This window comes from Mesocricetus auratus, unplaced genomic scaffold (assembly GCF_017639785.1).
Source record: "Mesocricetus auratus isolate SY011 unplaced genomic scaffold, BCM_Maur_2.0 Super-Scaffold_4256, whole genome shotgun sequence".
Classification (NCBI taxonomy): domain Eukaryota; kingdom Metazoa; phylum Chordata; class Mammalia; order Rodentia; family Cricetidae; genus Mesocricetus; species Mesocricetus auratus.
Window position 1 is genome coordinate 130,822,771 of NW_024429182.1, and position 18,501 is coordinate 130,841,271.

An 18,501-nucleotide genomic window follows, 5' to 3' on the forward strand; every position below is an offset into this window, starting at 1 on the left:
TCTACAGAGCAAGTTCCAGGACAGCCTCCAAAACAATACAGAGAAACTCTGTCTCAAAAACCGAAAAAAAGAACTCTAGTGTCTGGCTGCTCTGCTGCTCTGATCTTTCAGCTTTCACCCCCTGATATCTGACTCTGGATTTTTATTACTAAGACCAATTAGAATTCGTGCTACACCTGAGGGTTGGTTGGCCCACTCTTTCCTACTTGCTCTCATTCTGGAAATGTGAGCTGCTACGGCATGGCTTCGCTTCCTCAGGGAAGGAAATGTCCTCGCTCCTTTGGAAAACATTTCTTCGGGTTCCGTATAGTGAACACAAGTAGACATAATCATAACCCCATGTAATTAGGTGATATGGTGTGCATTAAAATGCCCAGACACATAAGAATCTGCTAATAGATATGTAATCCCTTTCCTTATTGAAGGACTAACAGGAATAGCAGAATGTCTTTTATCTGTATCTTTCTATTTATTCATCCATCCTTGAGTTTATCCATCTGTTCATCCATCCACCTTATGAGTCCACCTGTTCATTCACCCATGCACCCATCACTCATGCATCCATCCATTTCATCTACCCCTCCATCGGCGGTACGTTTATCTATCCGCTCACTCACCCATCACACACCCATAAACCCATTCATCCATGTGCCCATCCATTCGTCCATCCCTTGACCAGTCTGTCAATTGGTCCATCCATCCATCTCATCCACCAACCTGCAAAACAGATTTACACACACACTCAGGATATTCTGTCTTTCACAGCCCAGTTACATGCATGGGGACTACTTCCCCTGTACTTCAAACCAGGATGCCCTCAGAGTGAGGCCCCAGCACAAAGTAATTCATCACTGTGACCAGGGATGAACTGCCCCACCCTCCCACCCACCCCTGCCCGCAGCTCCGTCAACAATGAAGCCATGACTGTCAGTGGAGTGGCTTGTGGCAACATCAGAAACTCTTCTTCCATGGAAACTTTATCGTAAATGGTCTCCGGGAATTGCTGAAATCCTTTTGTGTACCAGACAGTGGGTTTAGACTGACATTTAGCACACTGCTTTTAAGATGACTACTATGTTTAAAACGATGGCCTCTCAGTGGCCACACTTCTTTGTGGTTAGTACTGCTTCTCATACGAATGTCCTTTTCCCACACAGCTTGCTGCCCTACGACAGATCACATTTATTGCTTCATTATTTTGGTCAGCCCAGCTGCCAGCTTCACCATCATTACTGTAGGTGGAATACGCCACCCGGCAGGTATTTGTAAGAACCTACTGAAAAAACAAACTTGTGAGAGGGCCACCAGCTTTCCTGTCTACTGACTGATATTTGCCAACATTAATTTCAAATATAGGTAGGAAGGAAGCATAACTGACTGACTCAGTCAATAGGGGCTACCTAAAAAATTTTCAGATGAATTGATTTACATCTTAGAAAGAGCCACACTTACTGCCCTGGTATTTGAGCCTATGACAGCCATTAAGATATGTATTATAATAACCAGGAAAGAGTTTCTCTCTGTCTGATCATTAATTTCATTATTAAATACTTGCTTTAAGGGTTTTGATTTATGGGTAAGAGTCATATATTCATCTTTTGTAACATTAAACTAACTTTTACAGTACTGGGGGTGGAACCTAGGGTCTTGTGCATGCTGGACAAGGACTCTACCACTGAGATATCTCCCAAACCCTATTTATTTTTAAAATATTGGTAGATTTCAACATTTTAACAAAAGTCGAGTATTTTTCTCTGACAAAGACACAAAAACCAGTGGCATTTAGTGGATCTGACATGTTTCTGTATCTCCGCTAGGTTTTATTCCAAGTAGACACTGAAGCTAATTTTTTAAAGAATAGAATCACATTACGGTTCGTATTTCAAGTAGATACTGAAGCTAATTTTTAAAAAATAGAATCACATTACTGTTCGCTTTCAGGAGGGCAGAGCCAGACACTCTTGTCCTTTGGAAGGAACCCTGCCCAGCATGTACCTGCGGGTCCATTCTGAGGAAGGTGTGAGGGCCTCTGCTGCTCAGGGTTGATCGCTTGAAGGTCTTGCTGTGGTAAAAATGGTAGTAATCGTCCAGATTCCCGATCTGCAAAACAAGAAGTAGGTTACCTTCCTCCATACAGCCTGGCAGACAGCTCCAAAAGCTCTCCTACACGAATGCATGCATACATGGGCACTTCCCATTGCCTGGGGCATTCGGCTTCCAGTAGAGACATCCTCCTGCCCTGCTCCCCACCTGTGTCTCTGGCACGCAGTCAGTGTTTATGAACCGGAAGTTCTTTTCAGATAAACAACCCTGGATAATGTTTCTGAGGAAGCACACACTCCATCAGAGGTTACCAGTTAATATTGTCTAAGTTTATACTATTGTGGCCAAGTTTTATAGACACGAATTAGTGTTTATCTTGGGTCAAGTACCCCTGAGGTAGCTAAGTTAGTGTCAAGTCAGGTCTACTCTAAATATTCATTATAAACACTCTCCTTCCTCTCCACCCCATGAGTAAACCAAAATCTCTAAGAATGGACACTCAATCTCAAGTGTAAGGAGGAAGCCAAAGCAAACACGTGAGTCCATCTGCTCTGGGACTTTAAGAGGTCAGATGAGAACATCCAGACCCCTGCAGTGTCCTAGTTTTCCATTATGGGAAGTTTTTCAGGACAGATGTCTGTTTGAGAGTAGGTGGAACTAAGAGAAGCCATGTGTCCTGATTCCCTCACCTTCAAGAAAGGCCAAAGCTCACGCCCTCCTGTCATGTCGATTTGCCCAGTGTCACAAGACTCCTGAGCATGAGGACGCAGCTTTCAGAGACCTGCTTGTCCTAGCTGTCACTGGTTAGACACCATCCTCAAAATCAGAGCTTGAAAATGCAAATGGACTGAACCTACACAGACACTTCTGTGGCCCTTCTCAGCCAGCTGAGTTGCTGACTCAGGGACAGATTGAAGGTTAAGGAAACCACCTCTGCCCTCACCCACCATTTCACTTACAGAGTTATCTGTACTCAATCGTGATCTGCAAACATTTAATGGAAACTCCAGTAATAAGTAATTTGTGTCTTATGGACACATTATTATCATTGTTCTAGTCATTATTGTTGATACCTTACTGTGCCTAACTTACAAACTAAACTTTATCATAGACATGTATGTATAGAAAAAGGTACAGTAGGTATATCTATCTATATGCATACACATGATTTATAAGTATATAATACACTATAGTACTATCCATTTGTACCTACCATGTATATATGCATGTGTATATGTGTGTATATATGATATATATTCATATGTACATGATATCCACTTGTACATGCCATGTATGTATACATGTATATATGATATATCATATGCATGATATATATTCAGATGTACATGATATCCATTTGTACATACCATGCATACATATATACAACTGTAATTCTCTAGAGTAACCTCACAACAGTCCCCAGGATGGACCAAGGGATTTAGAAGCTATAGTGACCATTTCCACATCTTTGCACAAGAAGAAAGTGAGCATGCAAGAGGTTCTCCTGGGTTCTTTGCCCACCTCAGCTTTCCCTGCCAGCTAGACTGGCAGCCTGACTGCTTCCTGTTCTTACATTGAAGAGAAAGCCCTTTGTTACTAAACAATAAAGTTTAATAACATGTTCTGGCATGTTCAGTTCTCACACACCAAGAACATCAAGTACTGTGACAGTTGCATGTCACAGTGGGAGAGCCCACCGTGACAGTGGCATGTCACCTATTCAGTGGGAGAGCCTAGGGTGGTGCTAACAAGTGACAGCCATTACTGGATGCTGGCAAAGGCTCTCTGGCTCCTATTTGAAGCCCCTCCATTCCTCTCTTAAGGTCTGTGATGCTGTGAATTTGGGATAAATCAGGCTGCCTGAGCCCTTTGGAAAACCTAGACTGACCCTCTCTGGGTTTTCATTTCCTCATGAGACACTAAGTACCACTTTGCAAGTTGACTGCTTCTAGATCTGAATGGAAGACCTACGTATAGGGTGTAGTGAGAGATCTATAAGATGTACCTGCAGTGCTGACCACGCCCACTTGGCCTTGACTTCAAAATTTAAGTATAAGGATATGTTACTTTGGAAAAGAGATTTTATTTGTGTTTCCACAGAAAAGAAAAATGTGGATTCTTTCCAGACTAATATGGTTTGATGAAGCAGTGGCCCAGGTGATCCAACATTCAAAACAACTGGGACAAGGCAGCCTTGCAGACCACTACAGCCAGGATTTCTGAGTCTTCTTAGGATCCCCAAGACAGTGGCCCAAAACAGCAGGAAGCACTTTGGAGAGAACGACACCCACATTCCCAAATATTGCTTATAAATATCTGTTTTCATTTAAATGGTGTTGATTATAAATGGTTAATGATCACAGTCAATCTCCTTCTAAAGGAAAAAAGTAGGAAACTGATATAGAAATGAATGTCTTACATTGGTATGGATTTTCATTTATTGATACAAATTTAAGGTAAATTTTGTTATATGCATATATCTCCTCTTGTTTAGGTATTGTGTTTATATAGCTCATTAAAAATGTAATGTATAATAATTAAGTATAGATTATAGATAGTTACCTATAATAGCCAAAACTCATGGCTAGGTTAGTTAGGCTTTCTAGATATAAAGGGATAAATTTCAGTTGGATAGGCATTCTTCAAACCTTTCAAAGACCCACAGAATATGGTATTTAAAACAGTTTAGGGATTTTCTTAACAGCGAGACACAACTGCTCCTGGCAACACCAACTGCATCAGAAAGGAAGCTGGACATCAAAGAAACTCCTTGTGGAGTTTGCCTTTGACATGGTGAGACTAGCCTTTTGGGCAAGAAACTGCTCTTGTCTGGATTGTTTAACTGTATTCTGTATGAACTGAACATGCAGGACCCACAGGAAAAGTGACTGCTGAAACAAGATAGGACATTGCTGCAGGGTTCCTGCTTCATGGAGGACTCTGCCAGACATTCTAGAGGACACAGAGAAAAATGGCTAACAAACTGTCAATGCAGGTGGACAGTTTAAAATTTCCTGCTTCACTGAGAGGTCTGCCAGGCACACTGCGGCCTACGGGCTGAAGATGGATGCTCCAACGTTACAGAAGAACTTTGGGTGACTGTCCAGGTAGCCTGCTGTTTCTGTCTTCACTGCGCCTTGCCTACCCCAGTATTGCTGCCTTCCTTCTCAGGTCTTTGATGAGGTTGAAGATGAGACTGTCACAATTATTGCTCTCTCTTCCTAGATAGAAATAGTAGGTTCAAGACTTAAGCTTTCCAGTTTAGGACAGCTCTATAGCAATCCCTGTGATGCCTCTACCCTAGGACTGGATGTGGAGTTCTTGCCTTTTGCCCTTGTTGCTTCACTGGCGATAGATCTTAAGTGTGTTTCCTTCTCCTCATGCACACTTGATATTTGTTATATTTGTGTATAGTTTGTATCAAGTCCAAATCTTTTTCTTTAGACTAAAAGGGGAATTGTAGTGAGAGATCTACCAGACGCACCTGCGACGTGGTCACAGGTGCATACGTGGTCATGGGTGTAAACATGAGCTTGGGGGATTTGGTCTGGGGTCTGGGACAGACTTGCTCTCCCTCGAGGTTCTGGTCAGCAGCAGGGTGTTGATGATGGGTTATCAGTTTCTCATGTAAGTGACTTCTCCCTGAATAAAATGAACCTATATCATCCTAGTCCCATGTATCTTAATTTGGGGGGTGGCAAGCAGGGCTCTGGATAGGTACTAAGCATCCCATAACAGTTATCTGCAATTCCTATTCTCTGTTCATTTTTTACATCAAGACATCTTCTGCTGTCACAAACATCAATGTTTTTGCCCTGTCTTGTGCACAGACACTTTTCCTGCAGGTAAATCTCATTGCTCACTTCTTCAAACAAGTGACCGAAAGACTGTTAAAGCCTGGCGGACCTGCTACCAGCCAGAGGCAATCATGGAGCCCCACTGTACAGCGGTAATTAGTAAATAAGTGTGCTTATGAACAGTCACTATCATTTTCTGTGTGTGGGGGGGGTTATATAACTGTTGGCCTTTTAAGTTTGCATTCAAGCCAGTTCCCTCTTAGGGAAATGCTGAACAGGTGAATGAAATTTGCTGGCAAATAAATGATTCCAAGCAGAGCCACCTGCTATCCTGGAGGCCATTCAAGGCAGCTGAGCCAAGCCAGGGGTGCCATCCCTTCCCTTGATAAAAGTCCCAAGGCCGCCCACTCCCCCTATCTCTGGCCACCTGAGATCATCCTTAGAAGTGACCCACAAGGTCTTGAATGATGAGCTGTTCTCTTGGAAGAAGGAATGGAACAAATGGTCCTCATAATACTACCCAGGCAAATGGCCTCAGGCCAGCAGTGGCCAATACTACACCTGTTTGGACACATGTACAACTCAGCAGGAGGGTGGAGTTGCACTGCAGAAGTGACAGAAGAGAAGGGAACATCAGCCAAGGCATCCTCCTGCCCTCGCAGAGCTAGCTGCAAGCACAGTGAGCTACTTAGTGGCGCCATGCAGCCTCGGGCCCTTTGTGTCTGGCTCATTTTGATTAGCTCAATGACTTCAAGGTTATCCATGCTGTACTGCATGTGAGAATTCCCTTGCTTTTTAAGGAGATGGACATGGCACTGTATAGATAAATCCATCCACATGTTGGTGGGCACAGGTTACTTCCTCATTTGGCTAGTGTGAATGTCACCTCTAGAATGGGGTGTGCCGATATTTGCCCAGTCCCTGCTCTCTGGGTGCATGCCCACTTGTATGCTGGTCACACACCACCTGCATGTTTATGCAGACACTTCCTTTTGCTTCCTCTCTGCTGTCTCCACTCTTCTGGGATTCTCACCTGGCCTGCCACAGCAGCACGGACTTTGGGGTGCACTCCTGAGGCTTGGAAACTGCTCTTTCTGACCTCAGGCTGTCGTCATGAGGAGAGAAGGCAGGATATCAGGGTGGCAGGCCCCAGGCTTGAACAGAGTCTCTCCCAGGGATGTCCATTCTCTTGGCTCAACCAGATGATACCTGATAGCGCTCTGACCCTGACTCAGGTTAGCCAGAGGGACTCATTGTCCTGTGACTCGGACTCTCTCTGCCTCAGCCATTGCTTTTGCAAGATAAGGTCATTGGTATGGAGAGACTGAGGCCCCAGTGTTACGTGGGGTAGGAGGCTCCCCAAATTTCTTAATTAGCAACACCTCCATTCTGTCCAAGACAAGCAAAGATAACTGACACAAAATGACATATGAACACACAAATAAGACTTTAGATGACTGTCTTGGTAGACCTTCAGGGGTCAAATGGGCAGAAGCTACACTTGTAAGAATATAGGAGCCTCCAATCTAAGACACTTGAAGCTACCAACAGCATCAAACCCCATAGATATTATGATTTCCCCCATACATACATACTCACAATACATTAATAAAATTAGGCATAGCAATCGATAACAAACTAGAACAACCATAAATATATCTACAATTACAAAGCAACATAAGCTATGAAGTATAAAGTGCTTTAGAATTTTTTATTTAACGTCTTTAGGCTGAGGTTGACTGTGCACACCTGCCACTATGAAAGGTGATCCCTGGCTAGCAAGGGACTCCCAGGGACAGAAGAGGCAGAAGCAGAAAGCACAAAGCCTTTTCTGGAAGAAACCTGGTGCTGGGGACCAAACACAGAGTCTCATATATGTTCAGCGTGCACCACGGAGCTACACGCCCAGCCCAGAAACATCCCTATACTCGTTGACTCCCATTCATATTGACGCGGTTGCTTGGCTGTCTGGGCTGCTTGCCGTCTCTGGGCCACAGGCTGGGATATCCATGCCGGACACTGGCTCTGCTCATATGGCCACAAGTCTGCATGCCACTTCTCTGGCCAGTCTCCAAATGGCACATTGTTGCAGACACACACCGGATGCCACGCACACGTCCATGCACACCCAGAGGCAGCTCCTCTCCCCTCCCCTGTGTGGGTGGGAGCAGGATCTAGCCCCATCAGACCTATGGCCTTCCTGTCCTGCCCCGCTCTACCCCTCCCAGGCTCTGTCTGCTCACCAGCAGCAAAGCTACAAGGCACTGTTTCTTAAATATTAACATAAAACTTCAATACGTTCTCTTTCTTTTTCCTTTCTTGCCCACGGTATTTTCACAGAATTAGTCTCTGAGAGCACTAACCAATAAAACAGTTTGCCGAATATCAAATGCTCACGTCTTGCTACTCGACATCAATATGCAACTATATACATTAGTTGGTAAAATTGGTAATATCATTAAAACATCATTAAAGGCTTTGCTAAATGTTCTCAACCGGAACACAGGAAGAAATGAGATCAAAGAACTCACAGAGAGCAGAATCGAACGTAGTTTAATTCTCTCTAAGAGGAGGCTCTATTAGACATTTCAAATACACTAGATAATATAGGCACCCAGTGCATACAAGGAAGGTACAAAGAGAGGACGGAGTTAGGAGCAACTACCGCATCCTGTCCCTGGCTGTCCCCAACTTGTACTGAGTGTGCCCAGCTCAGAAGGCAAGCGTCAGAGAGCATGCCCGTTCCAGTTCAGATGAATCCACAACCCCAGGAGCTAGCTGTTAAGTCTAACCTCGTCTTGCAAATAGAGGCGTACGGAACAGTGTAGTCATTTCTTCAAGACCACATGTCTTGTTACTAATACAGTTAGGATTCTCCACCATCAAACCTCTATCTTTTGGAATAATTAAAGGCCAAGAGTTGCCATGAAGATGCCAAAAACCTGATGTCTGTCCTCGGTAGGAGGTTATCCACATCAGGCCACACGCCTCAGCAAGTGCCCACTCTTCTCCATTTCTAAGGGAAATTATGGAAGTCATGCATTAAGCTCGATGGTACCTTTTCCATTATGCCTCTGGGTATATGTGTGTGGGGGTGGATGGATGTTCCAGTGTTATATGAAGACCTGTTTTGTTCTGCTGTGTGTGAGATACACAAGTATTGAAATCCATATATACATATATATATTCCTATGTGTATATTTATACACATGTGTGTATGTATGACTATGTACAAGTGTGTGTGTATATATATATACACACATATATAGGTTGTATTTTACATATGTATATGTATATATAGACGTTTGTATATTTAAATATATAAGCATTCAGGTGTGTGTGTGTGTGTGTGTGTGTGTGTGTGTGTGTGTGTGTGTGTGTGTTTATGCAGGGCTTGTGACCAAAGAAAGGCAGATCCTCCTTGATTTCCTCTTTTTTTTTTTTTTTTTGGTTTTTCGAGACAGGGTTTCTCTGTATTGTTCTGGAGGTTGTCCTGGAACTCACTCGGTAGACCAGGCTGGTCACGAACTCACAGTGATCCGCCTGTCTCTGCCTCCCGAGTGCTGGGATTAAAGGCATGCACCACCACCGCCCGGCCCTTGATTTTCTCATAACCATCTCATCCAAATGGGTTGCTGGAGCCAGTGCTGAGTGCCCGAACTCAGACGCCCTGGGTCTATGGCTCCCCACTGTGGTATACTTCAGAACCGGGCAAACAGCTCCATCAGATCTGCTGTGAGGTGGGGGGGGGGGCTACCCAAGATGGAGATTCTGGTTCTGGAGGTCTGGGTGGTGACGGAGCAGGGGAGGCTGCTCCTTCTCCCTGCCAGCTGACTGATCCCCTACCCCCCAAATCCTACCCCACCCCCATGCCAGGGCTCAACTTGGGGCCATTGGCTCTGGAGCCTCCCTTCCCTCCATCCAGATGGATCCTGAGTACCGGGCACTGCCGTGGTTGAGCTGTTGGGAGACTGGGCCATACTCTCAGCACCCCTGTCCTCAGGCTTGGAGCGGCATCCACGGGGTCAGCAGACGACTCCCACCACAACTAGAGCATCACCATCATTCTGCCCGCCTTCCCAAGCCTGGCCACCTTCTGAGGAGCACCATAGCGACAGTGGGTACCACCAAAACTTCTCAAAGCAGCCCCTTCAATCGTCCACTGCCCCATTCAACATTCAACAGGGGCAGGCCTCAGGGTGCTGCGCCGGCCCAGTCATCTCTTCCACATCACCCCCACAGGTCCTCCAGCCCCACCCAGGTCCTCCCGTCACAGAGCACAGCAGGCCCCTCACAGGGCACGCTCAGATCTTCATCACCATGCCAGGCCATCTTTTGCCACAGGCTCGGCCTCTGTCCTTCAGAGAGGCTCCCGAGTGTGAGAGCCTTCTCTTGTCTTGCTGCTTCATCCCCTGTGTGAGCTCATGCTGGTCTTCTGACACTGACTCTGCTATTGTTACTCTTATTCTAAAGTCACCACTGCCGCCAGGATGCCTTCCCAGATGTGGCAGACTCCGCTGGCCCACCTGCAGCCATCACAGCTCTCACCATTTTCCCTGTGTGCTGAAATCTCAACAGCGGGGAAACTACAGCACCTGTCAGGGTCTCTGATACACAGAAGCTGGGAAAACGTAGTAAAGCAAAGCCAATTTCAGAATTGCAGCTCCAAGTGACACCAGAGAGATGCAGGTGAGCTGTCTTTCTCATTCTGCCGATAAGTATAAATAGCTCAGGGAAAGTTTGAGTCCAGAGGCAGGGCTGACTGTCCCCGGTCCCTTCCCTTCTGGCCACTATTGTCTTCCCGTACTCACTTCCCACCAGTCCCCCTCCCAGGACATCTGTGAAGCTGGAGAGCTTTGTGCTGTGGAATCAAGGGACCAACTCATGGCTGGCAGCCGGGAGACACAGCTGTGCTGTCTAGAAGGCCCAGCTCATCCCCTCAGGTGCCCGGAGTTCATTCGTGGGGCGCACACCCCAGATGTGAGGAGCACGGAGAACCTGCAGAGCCACGGCGGGGAGAGCAGTTATCTGAGCGGAGTCTTTTGAGTTTTTATTTTAAGCACTAGCACTTAGCCTCGCTCTTGGGTGAGCCCCATAGTGCTGCCAGCTGGAGCTCACCCTGTATTCCTCAAGACAGCGGTATTTGAAGGAATGGAGGAGGAGCCCCAATCTAATCATCCATGTCTGATGTGTAGCAGGCCACTGCTGAGCCCCAGCATCTACCCCAAATGACATCCAGAGTCTTCCAACGGTCCACCAGCCCCGGGGCCAGAAAGCTGGCTCTGTGGGGAGTTGCCTAAGTGCATATTTTGGACAGTCCAGGAAAACATCATCCCACCTCCCCAGCCTAGAGCAACTAAATCTGCCCTCAAGGGAACGGCTGATAAGCAGTCGTGGGAACGTCACCCTTCAAGGTCTCCAAATGAATGGGTAGTAGACTTGCAGCTTCTCACTGCAGAGCCTTCCTTATCGCTCCCGAAGCCTGCCCTTGACTGCAGCCTGCCCTTGGCTGGACACAGCCGGCTCCAGCCCCCTCTTCCCTGCAGCTGCAGCACGCTGGCTTCTGGAGCTGCCCGCCTTTCTTTGGGCTGACATCTTCCAAAGGCCTTGGCGTTCTGGAAGAGTCTGCGTCTAAGTCCCCTGGGCTCAGTTATATAACACTATTGATCCCAGTTGGCCCGCTTAAGAAAAACATAACTAATTAGAGCCCGTAAAAACCTACACACCAAATTAATTCTGAATTGCTCTGGTGACTCCCTCCTCTAAATGTTATAAATAGAGATGGCCACCAGGCCTATATTTAGCCTGTGCGGGGCTACCTGGTATTTATAATTAAGGAAGTCCAGAGGGGCAGAATGGACATTTTGTTGTTGTTTGTTTTTTTAAAGCACTTTTTTACAAACTGCTTCCCATTTCAGTCACATATACACACAGCCACATTCTGTTACTGCAATAATTACAATCCCACCCGAGTTAAGATACTGCACAATTTCTCAGTCCTTTAAAATTACGTTCTCCAACAGGAACACACCCAAACGGTGCAATTAGGCTGGTCAACCTCCTGCAAATCCCTGAAAATAACATTAATTTTGATTTTGTAGACTGCGATTTTTTTTCTTCCCTCAAGTTGCTGAAGCAAACAGCCCAGTCTCTGATGAGGAAGCTTGACTTACCCACTTGGCCTGGGCTCGTACTGCTCATGGCCACAAACATTCTGTATTCTTAAGTTCTCCGTTTTAAAGAACTTACTAGTTAAAGAATTCTTAGTGGTTGAGTGAAGTCATGACTGTTCTTCCTTCCCAATTCCAACATCCCCTGAGTATTCACTTCTGTTTTGTTTTGATTTGATTTAGAAAGTAAGACTTCCTCCTGAAGTCTTCTATTGTAAGATCCTTTTATAAGGGGAGGAGCATAGTTTGGGTATGGAAAGGACAAGGGGCAGGTCTAGGGTATCCCAGGGTAAGGCACTACTCTGGAGCTCATCAGGTGAGGAAGGCATCTGCCTTGGTGATGATGGAGAGGAGAAAGGCCACTCTGGACATCAGAATGTGAACAGGTGCCCCGTTTGAGGATGGAAATCAATGAACATGTCAGATGGGTTAGCTACAGGGACACAAATGTATCAATACATCAGGAACAACAGGAGCCAGATTACCCACCACTGGAGAAGGCCATCCATACAAGGTGGGATTCCGAGAAGAACTCTATGGTGAAAGACGGGAATTAGGTACCCTTGTAAATTCAGTTTCCAGTACAGAGAAGTAAACACATGCAGTATGTGCTGTGGCTTGGCTAACTGTCATCCAAAAGCCCAGGCGCCAAAAGCTTGGTCGTCAGTCTGTGGGACTATGAACCATTACAAGAGGCAGAGTCTTGTGTCAGGAAATCAAATCACTGAGAGCAGGCCATTGCAGGGAACAGTAGGGCTCAGTGCCTTCTCGTCTTGTTGCTTGGCTGTCATGGAGCAGAAGGTTTTGCTCCATTGAGCACTCCCACCAGGATCTAATGCTTGGCTACAGATCCAAAAGCAATGGGACTATGGACTGAAACCTTGAAAGCAGTGAGACAAGATAAGATTTTCCTCCTTTTGTCATGGTTTAATGAGGTGTACGTAGATATAGAAGCATAGTCCCTACCTGCGCCCCCAGCCTGGAAGCAACAGTACTCCAAAGCAATGAGCTCACTGGGAGTGCAGTCCTCAGTGCTCATGCATACCGTTTCCCTGCTACAAACAACGGGACTCTAGGCAGTGCCTGGTTCTAGCCCCAATGGGGGCAGTAGAAGAATACACAGTATCATAAGTTGCCAGAAAGCAAGCAAGACCCAATTGACTCTAGAGTCATTTCAGAAGGATACTGACGTTGGATTGAAGAATACCCACTGACCAAGCTAGGCACGAGACTAATAGACATCCTAATGGGCTATGGTCTCTGACTAATCAGGAAACCGAGAGTCCCTACAGACATGAGTAGATTCAAGGTTTCAAAGGGATATCTGCTTTGTTTCATATGGTTCCAAAGTGGTACTATGCAAAATACTTATAAAGGCAAATTTATAAATTTGAAATTCTGGAAATTATGATTAAAAAAAACCAACCCACCCGAGTCAAGTGACCTACACTAGGGAAGAAATGAAACCTGAGCTGGGGGACTGTGTTGAGATGGTTTGCCTCCTTCAGACCTCAGGCTGGAGTTTAGTCCCCACTGTGAGACTTCAAGGTGGTGGAAATGTAAACCCAATGCTTAGAGATGAGATCTTGCAGGGTGACTACAGTTAGATAAGTTCAAGGGAGAGGCCCCATACCTTGAGTCTTGGTAGCTTTATAAGAATAGAGAGAGATGCCTCAGCATACAAACATATTCTCCCTATTTCTTGCCATGTTATGACACCCTGGACCAGCCTGAGACCCTGCCAGCAAGGAAATAATCACCAGTATGGGCCTTGACTTTGGACCTCCAGAGCCATGAGCCAAAATAAACAGCTTTTTCTTTATAACTTACCCATTCCCCTGCTATTGTTATCAGCAACAGAAAACAGGCTCAGATGTGGTCAGGCGCCATAGCAACCAGTATCACTTCTGTAATGCTTCCATCAAGACCTGACAAACCCAACCGGAAAGATGTTCACCAAAACAACTGACCTAACATATGCAAAAAACGTTTAGGTCACAAAGGTCAGGAAAACACCAATGAGTGCTGTAGAGTGGAAGAGATGGCATGGCCTCGCACACTGGAACCCGAGGCAAAGGGAAAACTAGCAAAACTGCGCCGGATTGCAAACTTTGATATTCTGTTCATGGATTTTTGTGCATTAATTGTTTAAACGCTGTAGCAATTGCTGCTTATCTTGACGATAGAGTCGTTTGATACCTCTTACACTGTGCCCTTTAGCCACATGTCAATCTCATCCTGCCCTACTGCCCAGCCTGCTAACGAGACCTGCTCACAGAATGTAACCCTGACTTTGAACAGAATCCTTCTCTACAGTATGAGTCGGCCTCCTGTCACCATAACAAAATGTCCCAGGCAATTAATTTATAAGAGACAACGTTTGATCTGCCTGGCCATTCTGGAGGTCAGAATCCACAATAAAGTGGACCTGGCGGCCTGTGGTGTGCCGGATATACGTGGCAGAGCAGAGCAGCTCACCTGCAGTCAGAAAGCACAGAGACAGGAAGGACTGGCCTTCCACAGCCCCTGGAGGGTGTGCACCCATGTCTAGAGCCAACTCTTACAGGTGCCACCACTTCCCAGCCACTTCAAGCTGGGAACCTGCAAAGCCTTTGGCACGTGGATGGCGTTCCTGACCAGTGAGGACCACTGCTGGGCACTGGGGAGCATGAGACTCGCATGTGGTGACAGGCCTGCGGGGATCTACTGCAGCTCTGCAGACACTGCCCCTGTTTATGTGGCAGATGCACTAGAGTGTTGGGGCTGATGGGACCGAGCCAACAACATTCTCACCGAGAGTACGTGTTACAGGCTTTTCACCTTCCTGGGAGCTTGTGATTGGTTGATTTTGTTTCCACATTTTTAAAAAAATGCAATAAAGCAAGGTACCTAACTTGCAAGCCGCCTTTCTCCGTGCAAGCTGTGGCTTACAGAAAGTGGCACCACTAGGAGATGTACCCTTGTTGAAGTAGGTGTGGTCTTGTTAGAGGAAGCATGACACTGGGGTGGGCCTTGAGGTTTCAGAAGCTCAAGCCAGGCCCAGTGTCTCTCTCTTCCTGCTGCCAACTGACCCAGATGTGGACCTCTTGGCTCCCTCTCCAGCACCGTGTCTGCATGCGTGTTGCCGAACTTCCCACCATGATGATGATGGGTCAAACCTCTGAGCCACAATCCAGCCCTAATTAAATGCTTTTCTTTATAAGAGTCGTCATGGTCATTGTGTCTCTTCATAGATAAAACCCTGACTAAGAAAACACTTGATGACACTGTGGTTGAGCCAAACACATTGGCATTGCAACCTCAATACCAGAGAGGAGAGGACAGGAGGATCAAGAATTCAAGGCCACCCTTTGCCACATGGTGAGTTCAGGGCCAGCCTGGATTATATAACACCCTATCTCAAACAAAACAAAACAAAAAATTAATGGTTCAAAAGACAAAAGATAACATGCTTCAACTCCTGTAACATACCTCTGAGGCACTCTCTATAGCTGTGCTATAAATGACAGCTGTCACTGTTCCCTCCTCTAACCTAAGTAGAACCTGAGGGGCCGTGGAAAGTTGTATAAGAAGTAACAAGAATAGGAGACTTATTCCAAAGAAGGTAACGTGGGGTAGGGAGGCTGCGGAAGGCCTGCACCTGCCCAAAATGTCCCCAGGTCACTCTCTGTCAGGACTCATGACCCCTCCACGGGACATCTACCCTGTAGCTGACTCCTTACTAAGGATGGGGTCATGCCTTGTGTCCCTGTTGCCTACTAACTACCTTGGTCTAACTTCATTTGGTCTCTATAGTCAGGAGAGGCAACCCATGCAGAGACCCTATGGTGGGAGACAGGGTTCCTGAACTCTCGCAGAAAAGCCAATATCCGGGTTGCACATGAGTTATATTCCAAGTTTTTACCATTAGTACCTCATCTTAAATGTTACTGCTACTGCAGAGCCTGCCCCAAACATGCCTGCAGGGTGTCGGCACCTCGGATCCACTCAGCTAGCATCTGGACACTGGTTCAGACTTTCCTGCCTCTAGAAGGCCCCTGCGTCCGTTTGTTTCCCAGAGTGTAGAAGAAGCAGAGTAATGGCCTTATCTTCAGGAAGTCCTAGCTGAAAGCCTCACCACAGAAAAGAGACCCTGGAAGAAGCCCATATTTGCTCATAGGATGAGTAACCCTGACTGCTAATGCAGTGAAGTTCATCTGGGCACAGATAGCTGTGCACATCGCACAGCAGGGGGAGCGGGGGTGTCTGTACCATCTGGTTCAGAGTAAGCTCGCCCTGAGTACTCATGCTGGCCCGCTACCAAACACCCGAAAAGGAAGGGTCAGAGCTGGGATGTCCTTTGGGTCTACTTCCTGGAGGAGGATCATGGTGGAGGAGATTGCCAGGTTACAAAAGGGGGATGGTGGGGGAGAGACAGAAGATTTGTCTTTATGAGAGAAATGATTTAATCTTTAATATCTAAAACCCTCGCTAGAGAGTAGTTATCCAAAGGGAAACTAAAAGATATTTAGAGAAATTAATCTTCAAACTTCTCACTTTAACACTAGGACTCTCCTACAACCAATAGAAGGAAAAGCAGGGACTGTCAGAAACAGGTGCACACCCAAGCTCACAGCAACACCACTCACAACAGCCAGGCAGGGGAGCAGCCCAAGTGTCCACCAGTGGCTGAGGAGAAGATGCAGGATGTTCCAGTGGACAGTGTGGAAGCTTGGTCAGCCTTGGAAAGGAAGGAGACACAGTTGCAGGGTACAGCATGGATGAACCCGGAGGACACCAAGCTAAGTGAAACAAGCTAGTATTAATAGGAGATTCTGCTGCTATGAACATGTGAGTGGTCAAACTCACACACACAGGAAATGGAATGGTGGTGTTCCTGCGGCCAGGAGAAAGAAGGGTGGGGAGTGAGTTCTTAATACGTAGAGTTTCAATTTGGAGATGGTTCATAGTGGCCGCTACACATTAGCGTGCATGGACTTAATGGCACTCAACTGTGTGCAAAGAAATGGCTCCTACAGTATACTCTGTGTTCCTCATATTTTATCACCACTGAAACAGTATCTTCCATGATCCTGTCCACACATTTCCTAAAGTTGACTTGTCTCCTGTGTCACTCGGGGTGTTGGAGGCTGTGACTCCAGGGACTTGAAAGGAAGTAGGCACACTGAGTGCAGTAAGGCTGCCAGCTATCCTTACTAGCTGCCATGGCTCTAGGCAGCTCTTCCCCCTGTCCTGGCCATCCCTATCATGTGGTTTCTTTTAAAGGAAAATGACACAGGAAGGAAAGGAGGTGACAGAATTCTCTGATCCACCATAAGTATTTAGCCCTAGATTAACATGGTAAGAAGACCTCAAACACACTGCAAGCTCAGCTTCCTTTACCTGCTGTCCATCCTGGGAGGAGGCCTTGGGGTCATACAGGGCAGGTAGCCCAGATGCCACGTGACTGTGCTGACCCACACTAGCTTGCTTTATCAAAATGGGCAGCCCTGTCAGGAAGACAGGGAAAACTTTTTTAAAAAGTGTTTTTAATTTATGTTTATGGACGTTTTGCCTGCATGTGTACCTGTACCATGTGCACACACCTCATGTCTGCGGAGGTCAGAGAAGGTGTTGGATCCTCTGGTACCGAAGTTACAGACCATTATGAGCCAACATGTGGGTGCTGGGACTCGAACCTAGGTCCTCCAGTAAAGCACTCAGCTCCTAACTGTGGAGCCATCTCTCTAGGCCCACACGGGAAAAGCTTTACATTGCTGTTTTAGATTTTCTTTTTTTTTTTTTTTACATGCATGAATGTTTTGCCTGTGTTCACGTCTATGTACCACATATACGCCTGATATCCTTGGAAGTCAGAAGAGGACACTGAATCCCCTGGAACTAGAGTCCTCTGATCCCTTGCCAGCCTCAGCTCCTGCTCTCTCGGAGAAGAGGTGTTGGCTTACTCTCCTGCCACTTCATGCTGACACCTGTGGTCTCCAGAATATTTGCCGATAGACAGCCGCAGCAGAACTTTCATATGTGAAGTAAAGCCTCCAAAGCAGTGATCAATTCAACTAGTTTCTTGAAAGGAAAACAGGAGAAAGCAGTCCACCCACCCCCTTCCGTATCCATGGCTCCCTGAGACAAAGCACACGTAGTTATCTCGTACAACAAGGACCCAAGGAAGGCCCGTCCAGGCCTCTGTATCTCTGTGCGTTTGCTGGCAACACCCCTGGGTACCTCTGCCCCTTCCTCCCTCCTCTTCCTCCGACTGATGCTTTCATCTTATCCAGCCACTACAGACCTCCACGGATATCCATCCATTCCCTCATGGATTCCCTCAACACAGATGCAAACAATCACTTGAGCAGGACACAGTCCTCAATGTGGGAGACCCAGAAGGACCCAGGGGAGCCTGAGCCTGCTTCAGAGGAGGGGTGATAAGGATGAATGCAGCAAGACGGAGGATACATGAAAGAGACTACCCTGTCCACCTGGGACTTGAAGGA

At 46.5% G+C, this 18,501-nt stretch overlaps 1 protein-coding gene across 2 annotated transcripts in view; it reads right to left on the reverse strand.

Moving 5' to 3' along the window:
* Positions 1-18,501, reverse strand: part of Pcsk6 (proprotein convertase subtilisin/kexin type 6) — a 190,139-nt gene that overhangs the window by 138,958 nt on the left and 32,680 nt on the right. For both annotated transcript variants that reach the window (XM_021235532.2, XM_021235531.2), the window contains exon 2: positions 1,996-2,100. In XM_021235532.2, the coding sequence (XP_021091191.1) occupies positions 1,996-2,100 (105 nt within the window). The remainder of the gene's footprint in view (positions 1-1,995; positions 2,101-18,501) is intronic.